Genomic DNA, 12,725 nt, shown 5'->3' with positions numbered 1-12,725 from the left:
CGTGTCGTCTCACCAGACCGTACATCCGTTGTAAGATCTTCAACTTGTCTTAGCAGTGTATGTTATTGGGTAAATGACATTTTTACATTCAAATTTGCATTTCCTTAGCACAATCGAAAATAATTTATTCCAGTGCTATCAGTACTTAGCATGTCCAGTAACAGGTGTATTCATGAATATTGTGATTTTAGAAAATGTGTTTTGATTTGTTTGGTCAACGCCGCATACAGCAATAGTCCTGTAATGGGACTGAGATCATGAACATCGATTGGGATACGGGATGCATGCATCAACCACGTTAGCAAGACTGTCTACAAGATTCTGTTAGCTGCCCCGGTCGACAAGCATGTATAGCTGAAGATCGGATTGTGTTGGCTGTGGAGCCTGCCAATAGTTTGTCACGAAGCAGATGTTGTTTATATCATGTTCAAAAAGGCCAACATGGTTCAAATTATTCAGAAAATAATAAAATGGTTGTTGCACTTCATTAATAGCAAAGGACAAGGTATGATAAGGATAATTTTTGGCCCACAAACAGAATTGGCTGAACACATGTTATTTGTTTAGAGACAAGATGGCTTTGCATAAAAAAGCTATTTTTTAAATGATCTGAGGCCATAATTTCAATGCAGAGGGGCCAAAAATGGGTTTTATCAGTTCCCATGAAAAAATAACAAGAAATCTGAAATATCAGTGTGCCATAATGACTTATATACAACTATCAGTTTATTTACATATAAAACGGTATCAGTTTTGCAACAGGTATTCATGAAGAAGAAACATGTCAACATCAATCACAAGGTTTTAACTTCAAGGGGCCCAATTAGGGTTTCAATACATTGTGGACAGTAATTCAATTACTTGCCAATTGATTACAAAAAGCATATTATTGACAACTTTCTTTGCAAACATAAACTATAGGTCAATTTTACAACATGTGCTTATGATAACCAATCATGTCCCACGAAAAATCACAGGGGGCCCATTTTAGGTCTAATTACATTTTTAGGCACAGCTTGATTTTAACAAGTAAGTGTTAAAAGTCAGTATTCACAACCGGTTTTAGCAAATATACAGTAAACATCTCATTCACAACATGTTATTACAATAACCAATCATGTTGCACTAAAAATCACAGGTCTTGACCTCAAAGGGGCCTATTTCAGGTGAAATTACATTCTTGGCACAGCTTGATTTAACACCATGTAAGTGTTAAAAGTCAGTATTTACAACATTCTTGCAAATATATACAGTAAACATCTCATTCTCAACATGTTGTTATAATAACCAATCATGTTGCACTAAAAGCACAGGTCTTGACCTCAAAGGGGCCTATTTCAGGTGAAATTACATTCTTGGCACAGCTTAATTTTGACACCAAGTAAGTGTTTAAAAGTCAGTATTCAAAAATCTTCAAAAGTAGTTATTCACATCTCATTCACTGCAAATATATATAAAACATCCACTTTCACTCTTCATCCACATGGTCATCAATCTCAGAATCAGTTTCTGAATCACTGTCAAGAACTGCAGCATTCAACCATGTATCACTAGAGTTGCTGGAAACAGGCATATTGTCTTGGTGTCTGCCATACCCAGATCTTCTCTCAACTGAAAACAGATGACTTTATATCAAAAGAAAATCCTGTTTTAAAACTTTGATATTATAAATCTATACAAGGGTAACATTACTTATTTATTTTCAAATGTCAGTAGTCTGGCCTTGAAGGCTTATGCAGATTTAATCACCACTGAGACATCAGTATTTCTGAAATTCTGTCACATTAAATAAGAAAATTGAAGAAAAAAATTTATTATTTTTAGCACTCACACTATTCTTACCTTCCACCTCAAGTTTTAAGTTGTCATCTTCATGAAATGACACTCCTGAAATCAGTCCAAGCAAATTTCTCTTATCTGAAAACAAATATTTGAAATCATAAAAGAATTATCATTATGTTCAAGAAATTGGTGCTTTGTAATTTTCTAATGCTAAACATGTCAATAGGATAGTTATATAGGGAAGGGAATTGACCTCTAAAAGCATTATAAATTTGTTGAGGACACTTTTTGATCAATTATAGATATAAGATAAAAACGACTGTTAGAGCACTTGAAAACAAAGGTAATCAGTCCTCAGTTTCAATATGACAATTGAAACCAATAGTCATTGATTCTGTAAACATATTTTTAAGAAGAAATAGTGAACGCTTTAATTGATTATGTGATTGGTTATTGGTAATTGACTGGCAGCCCACAAAATATCCATAAACTAATTATTTGTTTGATCAGTGCACCACTAATTAACAGCTCTGGACAGTTTGTAAATATTTACTTACAGAAATTACCGTACTAACATTTTGAAACAATGCTTACCTTCTACAGATTCTTTATTGTGTGGGAACAAAGTGGAAAAGTCAGTGTCTTCAGGCTTAAACAAGATTTACATGATGTTAATTCAAGTTTGTTTGAACAGTGTAACTTACATTACCAAACTTAAGACATTTTTTTTACAAAATTTGTATTTCATGTGCACAAGTTTTGTCAGCCAATTTACAATGTTTAACTTAACCTTTGAAGAAGAAAAGAAGAAAAGAAAAAAACAATTAGGATTTGAACCTGAATGTCTGATAACAGAAAAAATTGAGAAGCCATCACTGTAACCACTAGGCTACAGATTCTACTGTTATTATTTGTCACTTTAAGCTTATATATACACTTTGCAACAATGTGTCACTTGACGTCTGCTTGCTTTTCATAATCTGCTAGACCTTGATACAATGTTCTTATTCTAACAATATTAAATGTAGCCTGATATATCCTAGAAAACATCAAGGTACATAATTTTTGTTAAAATGTGTATGTTTATACACTGTTACATCCAGTGGAATGCCAGTGTTATTTGACAGTGACAGGTGACACAGAGGGGTTTGCTAAACAGATGATAGAACAAATATGATAAAATTCTAGCATAATTACAAAGATTCTCACCTTTAGAATGCTGCCTGATCATATTTTGAAAAATCTTCTGATGTCTTCTTATTTTTCCAGCAGTGATCAACAGGGTCTCCAAAAAACTACCCTTGTTTACCTCAAAGTAATCAGCCTTGAGAGTCCCTTTTACGATATTGAAATTGTTTAATAAACATGTTTGATAAGTTCATTTTAGTGCTCTAAAACATTCAAAATAGTCATGAATCATGGTATAGTTGTGTAAATGTGACGGATAGTTTTCAGAGATATTACTTTACGCCAATGTTTATTTTGAGATGTTGTATGGGGCAATTTCATACAACTGAAAAAATGTACTTTTTAAACATTTTGATATGAGCAAAAGCGTGACCCACCACAATTTTTAGGAGTGCATTCTAATTTACTCTCTTCATGTGTGGTGAAAAATTGGGATGGGTCAAGCTTTTGCTCACACTTTTTTATCACTCTGAAAAATATGAAAATGCAGGTTTTTCGAAGATATTGTAAAATAGGTTAACTTTGAGGTCTTCAAAGAGGGAAAAAACAGCACTAAAACATATAAAAAAAACATATGGAGGTAATTTCAACAATTCATTTAGCATTTTTTATGCTAAAATTATCATGTTGTAGAACTTTGAATATCATGAAATTTTGTGGGCCAATAAGGGCCTTTATCATACCTTGTCCTTTGAGAATGGAATCGATAGAAATACGACGAAATACACCAGCAAGGCGCTCTGTCTGAAGGTGACGAAGATAAATGTACTGTATATACGTTAGACAAGTGAACACAGAGTCCGGTGTTCCGAAAACATAAATCACTGGACATCTGACGCCCTCACAACAACTTATATTTGTACCCATAGACAGATACAAGATGATTGTGTCAGACACAAGATGATTGTGACAGACACAAGATGATTGTGTCAGACACAAGATGATTGTGTCAGACACAAGATGATTGTCTTTTGCATGTATTGTACCTGGACTAAGTTGAATATTGTCAATATTTGTTTTAACTTCTTTCAGAGGCATGTTAGAAGCTGTATAGATGAAGGAAAACCAAGATCTATGGATAGTCAACTTCTTTATTGCAATGAGTGCGACGTTTCGGTGTAGGTACAAGTGATAACGGTTAGTACCTACATTGCACTAAAGAAGTTGACTATCCATAGAACTTGGTTTTCCTTATTATTTGTTCTATATAATAAATAACCCATCCATTGTAATGTCAAGGTTCTTCAACTTTGTTCCCTCAAACAGATAACACTCATTAACCAACTGGAATGTCAGTAAAATTAAGATTATATTTGAAATGCGTTATGAGGTTTTGCTTTGAAGTAAAGCTTATTTTGAGATTCTATTCAACAGTAAATCCTCACCATAGGTAAACGCCTAAATAAACTCTCGAAGAGCAAATTAGGGAATAGTTGAAGAACATGAATATGACACCGTTTTAAGGAGTTCTGTTCAGAAACATAAAGTCAGTTGAGGTGAGGTGAGGTGAATTTGGGTTTTACGTCGTGCTTGGGAATATTTCGCTCTAATGACGACGTGCATGCGTGTGTATGTGTATGTGCGGCTGCTTGTACTAGCCCAGACTTAAGCTGGTTTTATGGTGCTAGCCCACTGAGATACCATGCCGCAGTGAAGCATGAATACCCCACTCAAGACACATTATACTGACTCCGAGCCGACCAGGCCTTGTTGTACCCATTAATGCCGAGCGCCAGGCAGGGACCAACAAGTACCATATTTTAACGTCTTTTTGGTATGACGCGGTCGGGGATCGAACCCGCGACCTTCCGCTCTCCGGGCGGACGCTCTAACCACTACACCACGGAGGCGCGGTCCCAGTCAGTTGAAGCTGAATGTGAGATGATATTGGACCTACCCATGGAGAGCAGCGGGCTATCTGCTCATTAGTGGTGTTTACGAAGAGGCTTCTTCACAGATCAGGTAGTCTGACATTTATAGCATAACATATCACTGTACACCGAGTACATGACTATAGTATCATTTCTGTATATAAAATCAGATTATGTTTGCTTGTGGTCTTCAGCGACCCATGCTTGTCAAAAGAGGCGACTAATGGGATCGGGCGGTCAGGATTGGTTGACACATGTCATCGGTTCCCAATTGCGCAGATCGATGCTCATGCTGTTGATCACTGGGTTGTCTGGTCCAGACTCGATTATTTACAGACCGCCGCCATATAGCTGGAATATTGCTGAGTGCGGCGTAAAACTAAACTCACTCACTCATGAGAGGGGGCGTGGAACAGCAAACACTAAAACACACCCACGCCGTAATATTGCTAAAATGTTCATAAAACCATACTCACTCACCCACCAGCTCCCTGTGACTCCATGTCCATATTACCTTTTATGAGACACTCACTGATATGATGCATTTAATATTGACCATGATACCCGTATCGAACATGTCACTATAGAATAACATTACTGGAATATTGCTAAAAGCGGCATAAACTTATACTCACTCACTCACACACCCGTCCACTCACACACTCACTTACTCACTCTGGAATATAATATCTATAGAGGACGATACAATATAGAACCAGGCTATAGATCGCGAACAACTGAAGGTAGATCACCATACTTGGGACCATGGGGACTTACAGTACCTTTGCTACCTGCATGGACCCTAGTTGGATTTACACCATCCTTTCAGCCGCTGGCGAGTGAAGGAAAAGTTTAGCCAAATTTTGAAAGAACAAAATTACTACGTTTAAAAATCCGGTAAGCGCCAGTGGGAAGTCAGCTTATAATAGTGTTTGTGTACAGATTAACAACGAGAACTTCATTCAGGAGCATAAACAAGATTGTTTGATGAACAAGGGTGATAATTCATTGTATATACTTCGGTATCATCAGCATCGATGTACCCAATTGAGATACGATGACATGTGTCAACCAAGTCAGCGAGCCTGACCACCCGATCCAACTTTACTTGTATATCAGGGACGGTGGGGTAGCCTAGTAGTTAAAGCGTTCGCTCGTCACGCCGAAGACCTGGGTTCGATTTCCCCATGTTTACAACGTGTTATGGTGTCCCCCGCCGTGATATTGCTGGAATATTGCTAAATGCGGTGTAAAACTCAACTCACTCACTCCTGTATCGGCAATCACTTGAAAAAACAACACTTTAACATACTCTGAAATTTTCTTTTATCTACTTTATTGACGAATCAAACAAAACTTTCAAAAACGAAAAACTGTTCCAGTTAGAATTACCCGATGACATTTAAAGATTTGAACGCCTTTTACCAAGTGCACAACTCTCTATCATATTCAGAAGTCAAAATAGAGTTACTTCCCTTGGAACATTCCTCGATCATGGTTTCGCCTTCATAGCGATAGGAACGCAGTAATGTCCTCCCTATTTCAGCTGATGTGAGTATGGCCTGGTGAATGTTTCAGAAATGATAAAGTAGTAATAGACGTAACACAAGCTATAGTCCTCAAACATATGTGTGAGTGAATCCTTTCCTCGATGCAGCGCTGTTCGTGAATTCATATTTACGACTGAGCAGTTGGCGAAAGTGTTCATAAAATCTTCCGATTTCGAAATATGCGCATTTAGCCTATTGCGCATCAATATGTGATCATGTTTTTCAACTGAAGAAAGATCACTTCAACGTTCAGTGAAAGACAGATTACTTAATGCACTATGTTTTGAAACTTACCTTTCCCTGTTAGGCTATGGAAACCTTGACATCCTCAGTGAGATTATCTTGTCAATCGGATTCTTCTCAAAGAGGGACGGTGGGTAGTCTGGTGGTTCAGGCGTTCACTCTTCACGACGAAGGACCGGATTCGATTCCCCACATGGGTACAATGTGTGAAGCCCATTTCTGGTGTCCCCCGCCGTGATATTGTTGGAATATTGCTAAAAGCGGCGTAAAACTATACCCATTCACTCTTCTCTGGGGCGGTGGGGTAGCCTAACGGTCAAAACGTCCACTTGTCACGCTGAAGACCCGGGTTCGATTCCCCACATGGGTACAATGTGTGAAGACTTAAGTTTGTTTCGAGAAATCGGGGCCTGGTGTCCACCGCCGTGACATTGCTGGAATATTGCTTAAAGCAGCGTAAAACTATACTCATTCACTCACTCTTCTCTAAATATCTTGTGATATCCACACACACACACACACACACACACACACACACACACACACACACACACACACACACACACACACACACACACACACACACACACACACACACACACACACACACACACACACACACACACACACACACACACACACACAAGTTGGATATTGTACATTGGGGTGAAATTTGACCATTGGCGCTGTTGTTAGTTCACATGCACTTGAAAAAGTTTGAAGCATCCGAAACTTGAATAGCTCTAACCTGCTTCCCCCCAAAATACTGAGTTGCCATTTACCCTCCCAACCCCAGTTAAGGATCAGAGTTGTATTTGTCGATGTTCATCAGCTGTTGGAGATTGTGCGTCACGTGAGCGAGTGCCATCACGACGCAGGATATAATGGCAGCTCTGTAACTCTCCTCTCGTTTGACAACGTAATCACGCGATATACTGACTTTTATCGATAAAGATCGACAGCGCTAGCTGACTTAGCAGCAATGTGCGAAGTAGCCACCGGCCCGCTAGTCCGTGACTAGTAAAAATCCAGTCGGGCTAATAAATGTCCACAGTGAATTGTCATGGGGTCATTTTGTAAAATCTCTCCGACTTGTTAAGTTATAATACACTTTTAAGTCATACATGATTATGGCCTGATAAAATTGTTCATCATATCAGCAGCTTAATGATGAAAAATGTGTCTTCATTCAAACTTCCGGGCTAGTGAATTATTTTGTGGACTAGTAATTTTCAGACATAGATGACCCAACTGTCTCTTACGACAAGCATCAGGAAAGTGCTGAACCGGTATCTTTGATGTTTTGAAATTTAGAAAAAGTCTTCTTTTCCAAGGTAACGCTGCTGTTTCCAAATGTAGGTTATCTGTACGTGTGTGTGTGTGTGTGTGTGTGTGTGTGTGTGTGTGTGTGTGTGTGTGTGTGTGTGTGTGTGTGTGTGTGTGAGAGAGAGAGAGAGTGTGAGTGAGTGACAGTGTGTCTGTGTATATTGATGGATGGGTGTTGATGATTATCGTTTTCCATTCTCCAGATTCCAAGCATGAGTTCTGATGAAGAGGATTTACCTCCCCCGCGGAACTTCCTCTCACTCCGATCCATGATAAAGAGAGGAGAAGAAGAGGAAGCGTTTAAATATATGACAGACCACAACTTAACAGCGGACTCTTTTGCGCGGAGGGTGAAATCCGGAGAGCGGAATGATATATTTTGTCCAGTTTGCACAGCCGCTCAATCCGGACGACTCAACATAATGAAGACTTTAATTTCAATGGGATTTTCCTTTCAGAGTGCAAGTCCAACAGATCTTGTGTTACACATGGCGCCTGTACACTTGGCCTCATACGGCGGCCATCTTGCTGTTGTGAAATCCCTTATAGAAGAGTATGGAGTTGACGTCAATACTCGAGACGGGTACGACAACACCCCTGTCTACTGGGCCATCAATTCGCTGGACGCTAACCTTGACCTTGTCAAGTATCTCATAGGTGCTGGGGCGCCAGTAAATATGAAAAATGAGATTGATAAATCCTCCTTGCTCCAAACCAGTGTGAAATATGGAAATACGGACGTCTGTACTTATCTGTTGGCTCAAGGAGCTGACGTCACAGCACGTGATCACAACGGATGCACACCTCTGCACATAGCCTCTGTGTGGGGTGACGAGAGTTCAGCACGTGCATTGCTAGAAGCAGGAGCTGATGTGCATGCGCGTAACAAATCTCGCGAGACCCCGATTTTAGTCGCAGCGAAACACGGGATTTGGGCGCTGATGAAAATGTTGTATTCGCGCGGTGCCGATCCAAATGATAACGACACGGATGGGAACACAGGTCTTCATTATGCAGTTGTCAAACAGTCATACGAAACTGTTTATTACTTAACCGTACATCTTAATGTTGAATTCTACGTGGAAAGTGTGAAAAACGAAACACCATTTTGGTCTGCTGTGACGTCAGGCAATTTGGACATCGCTAGATTGTTAGTGGACTCAGGCCATAAGTCATACCTGCCCACTGGCGAGGATGGTGGCCTTGTGTTCTCTGTTGCTCACTTGGACCGTGGAAGCAAGGAGTCGTTGATGTCGTACGTAAAGGCGGCTGTGACAAACCCGCAGTCGCTGCAGGATCTGTGTACGTTCAGAGTTAGGCGATCCCTAGGGCTCCAGGTAGGCACAGCTGTTGAATCTCTGCCACTGCCTGGTATTGTCAGAGACGTTGTCAGACTGTGTCATATTTCCGGCACTGTTTGAACCGTATCCCTGGCACTGTGAGCCATATCCCAGACACTCCCTGAACTTTGTTGAAAAATGACCATATCCATGACACCCACCCACCAATATTCCAGCACAGTGGGGATACGCGACATTCTGAACCTTATTCCCCCCAAACACTCTCTGTGGCGTGTTTCCGACACTGTGCGCAGTATCACAGACAGTTGTCACCCCGGTACTGTGTGACCCGTACCCCGAACAGTCTCTGTGGCGTGTTTCCGACACTGTGCAGAGTATCACAGACAGTTGTCACCCCGGTACTGTGTGACCCGTACCCCGAACAGTCTCTGTGGCGTTTTTCCGACACTGTGCGCAGTATCACAGACAGTTATCACCCCGGTACTGTGATAACAGCATCCCCGAACACTGTCTGTGGCGTGTTTCCGACAGTGTGAACAGTATCACAGACAGTTGCCACCATGGTACTGTGTGAACAGTATCTCCGAACACTGTCTGTGGCGTGTTTCCGACACTGTGAACAGTATCACAGACAGTTGTCACCACGGTACTGTGTGAACAGTATCCCCGACACTCTCTGTGGCGTGTTTCCGACACTGTGCGCAGTATCACAGACAGTTGTCACCCCGGTAGTGTGTAAACAGTATCCCCGACACTCTCTGTGGCATATTTCCGACACTGTGAACAGTATCACAGACAGTTGTCACCACGGTACTGTGTGAACAGTATCCCCGACACTGTCTTTGGCGTGTTTCCGACACTGTGAACAGTATCACAGAGAGTTGTCACCACGGTACTGTGTGAACAGTATCCCCGACACTGTCTTTGGCGTGTTTCCGACACTGTGCGCAGTATCACAGACAGTCTTAGTTGTCACCCCGGTACTGTGTGAACAGTATCCTCGACACTGTCTGTGGCGTGTTTCCGACACTGTGAACAGTATCACAGACGGTTTTCACCCCGGTACTGTGTGAACAGTATCCCCGACACTGTCTGTGGCGTGTTTCCGACACTGTGAACAGTATCACAGACAGTTGTCACCCCGGTAGTGTGTAAAAAGTATCCCCGACACTGTCTGTGACGTGTTTCCGACACTGTGAACAGTATCACAGACAGTTGTCACCCCGATACTGTGTGAACAGTATCCCCGACACTGTCTGTGGCGTGTTTCCGACACTGTGAACATTATCACAGACAGTTGTCACCACAGTACTGTGTGAACAGTATCCCCGACACTGTCTGTGGCGTGTTTCCGACACTGTGCGCAGTATCACAGACAGTCTTAGTTGTCACCCCGGTACTCTGTGAACAGTATCCCCGACACTGTCTGTGGCGTGTTTCCGACACTGTGAACAGTATCACAGACGGTTTTCACCCCGGTACTGTGTGAACAGTATCCCCGACACTGTCTGTGGCGTGTTTCCGACACTGTGCGCAGTATCACAGACGGTTTTCACCCCGGTACTGTGTGAACAGTATCCCCGACACTGTCTGTGGCGTGTTTCCGACACTGTGCGCAGTATCACAGACAATTGTCACCCCGGTACTGTGTAAAAAGTATCCCCGACACCGTCTTAGGCGTGTTTCCGACACTGTGCGCAGTATCACCGACAGTTGTCACCCCGGTACTGTGTGAACAGTATCCCCGACACTGTCTGTTGCGTGTTTCCGACACTGTGAACAGTATCACAGACAGTTGTCAGCCCGGTACTGTGTGAACAGTATCCCCGACACTGTATGTGGCGTGTTTCCGACACTGTGCACAGTATCACAGACAGTTGTCACCCCGGTACTGTGTAAACAGTATCCACGACACTGTCTGAGTCACAAGGGTTTTGTGTGGATCATGCTCAGTGTCTCAGTCAGTGGACTGTGTTGTCCAGATTCCAATGTTTACAGATTGCCGCCAATGGCTGAAACATTGTAGAGCACGTCGATACAAACAAACACACACTAACCAACAAGTAAACAATCACTAACAAACAAACAAACGCATGCTGTTGGAGCCAATGTTTTTTATTTATAATATGTACACTGTCAGAGGCAATGCGGTCTATTTTGGTCATGCTACTTGTGGGAGAACTATTTGTATGTGGTTTGTACTGCTGTGGTTGTGTTGGTTTATAGCGGGAATATTGCTGAGTGCGGCATAAAACTAAACTCACTCACTTTGTTGGTTTACATTGTGTTAACACAGGTTTGTTGATCGAGTATATGATGAGGAGATGTCGAACAAACCAAACAATAAACGTTACCCAATAAATGCGAGAGATTGAGTGTTTAAATGCTTCAAAATAAACCACCCAATTACATGTGCCTGCAGATGGTAATACTTTCACGGCATGTTCACATTTACAGCTTGTTCTTCACTACAGGCAACGCCCTTGTGTTGGTGGAGTTTACTGAGGCCGTGAACCATCCCTGCATATTAAGTGTGTCGTTAAGCTTGTCTTAATCCTTATGGCTGTTCACACACGTATACCACTGAAACCCAGGTCTATAGACTCTGTTGACTGATATAACGCTAAACAAACCGAAACATGAGTCTCATTAACCAATGCAGACACGTCCTGGGCCTAGATTTTCGAAGCTCTCTTGGTGCTAAGATAGTCGTAAGTTATTGTTAATGTATGGCACTGACGACTATAGTATCCCGGGTATAGTCTCCCGGGTATACGTTCCGATAAATCTCCACTATACCCTGGATGCATCTATGGCTCGGCCCGATAATTTTATTACCTCCCTTTGCTGGCTCCGCATTCTCACAGTAGCCAATCAGATTAGCCGCCGTTACAACCGATCTTACCAGTGCCAACAAGAAGGTTTGTTCGCAGTGCGACTCAATAATTGGGGGAAATCATGCAGACAGATTGACAGGTCTGAAACCTTAAACAAATTATATGCAAGAAATCCTTCCACCTCTTTCCGAGTAACTCTGCAACGATTGTGTTGCAAAGTATAATCGTTGGATAAAAGAAGCGAAACGTTGTGATTGGTACTCGCAACTTCCCAGCGTAGACACCTGATAGGCTAAAAAGCCAGCCAAGGGAGGTAATAAAATCATCGGGCCGAGCCATAGATGCAAGGATATAGTGGACAAAATAACATGACAAAATCACGACTGAAACTTGGCAAAACTGTGTCAACAAGGTAGCTAACGTCGTTGAACAAGGTTACTGATCTCGGGATGGCTTACAACAGGCAACTGTGGCACCATTTGTCATCCCTTTAAGTCGTGACTATGACACTACGACAGACGAGGAACCGACAGGTCTCCCGGAATAGATTTTGAGATGTCCCCCGCCATGACTGGCTGTTCCGTTTCTGCGGTTTCACCCCGCCGCGACAGATAACAACTTTTGCGT

General features: G+C 41.8%; 1 protein-coding gene across 1 annotated transcript; it reads left to right on the top strand.

Annotated features, from left to right (window-relative positions):
- The first annotated feature begins 6,291 nt into the window (after positions 1-6,291).
- LOC124256853 (ankyrin repeat and protein kinase domain-containing protein 1-like) lies at positions 6,292-9,822 on the top strand. The gene is made up of 2 exons (XM_046690818.1): positions 6,292-6,392; positions 8,164-9,822. The coding sequence occupies exon 2, from the start codon at positions 8,173-8,175 to the stop codon at positions 9,379-9,381; it is 1,209 nt and encodes a 402-aa protein (XP_046546774.1). The 5' UTR covers positions 6,292-6,392; positions 8,164-8,172; the 3' UTR covers positions 9,382-9,822.
- Positions 9,823-12,725: the final 2,903 nt, after the last annotated feature.

Source organism: Haliotis rubra, unplaced genomic scaffold (assembly GCF_003918875.1).
Source record: "Haliotis rubra isolate DU_JTF1 unplaced genomic scaffold, ASM391887v1 Scf64, whole genome shotgun sequence".
In the NCBI taxonomy this organism is placed as follows: Eukaryota; Metazoa; Mollusca; class Gastropoda; order Lepetellida; family Haliotidae; genus Haliotis; species Haliotis rubra.
The sequence above is the reverse complement of the archived record's forward strand: the minus strand, read 5'-3'. Positions and strand labels throughout refer to the sequence as shown.

What these genes read in the sequence shown, in the direction of transcription:
- LOC124256853 (XM_046690818.1), top strand. Translation starts at nt 8,173, where the DNA reads ATGAGTTCTGATGAAGAGGATTTACCTCCCCCGCGGAACTTCCTCTCA.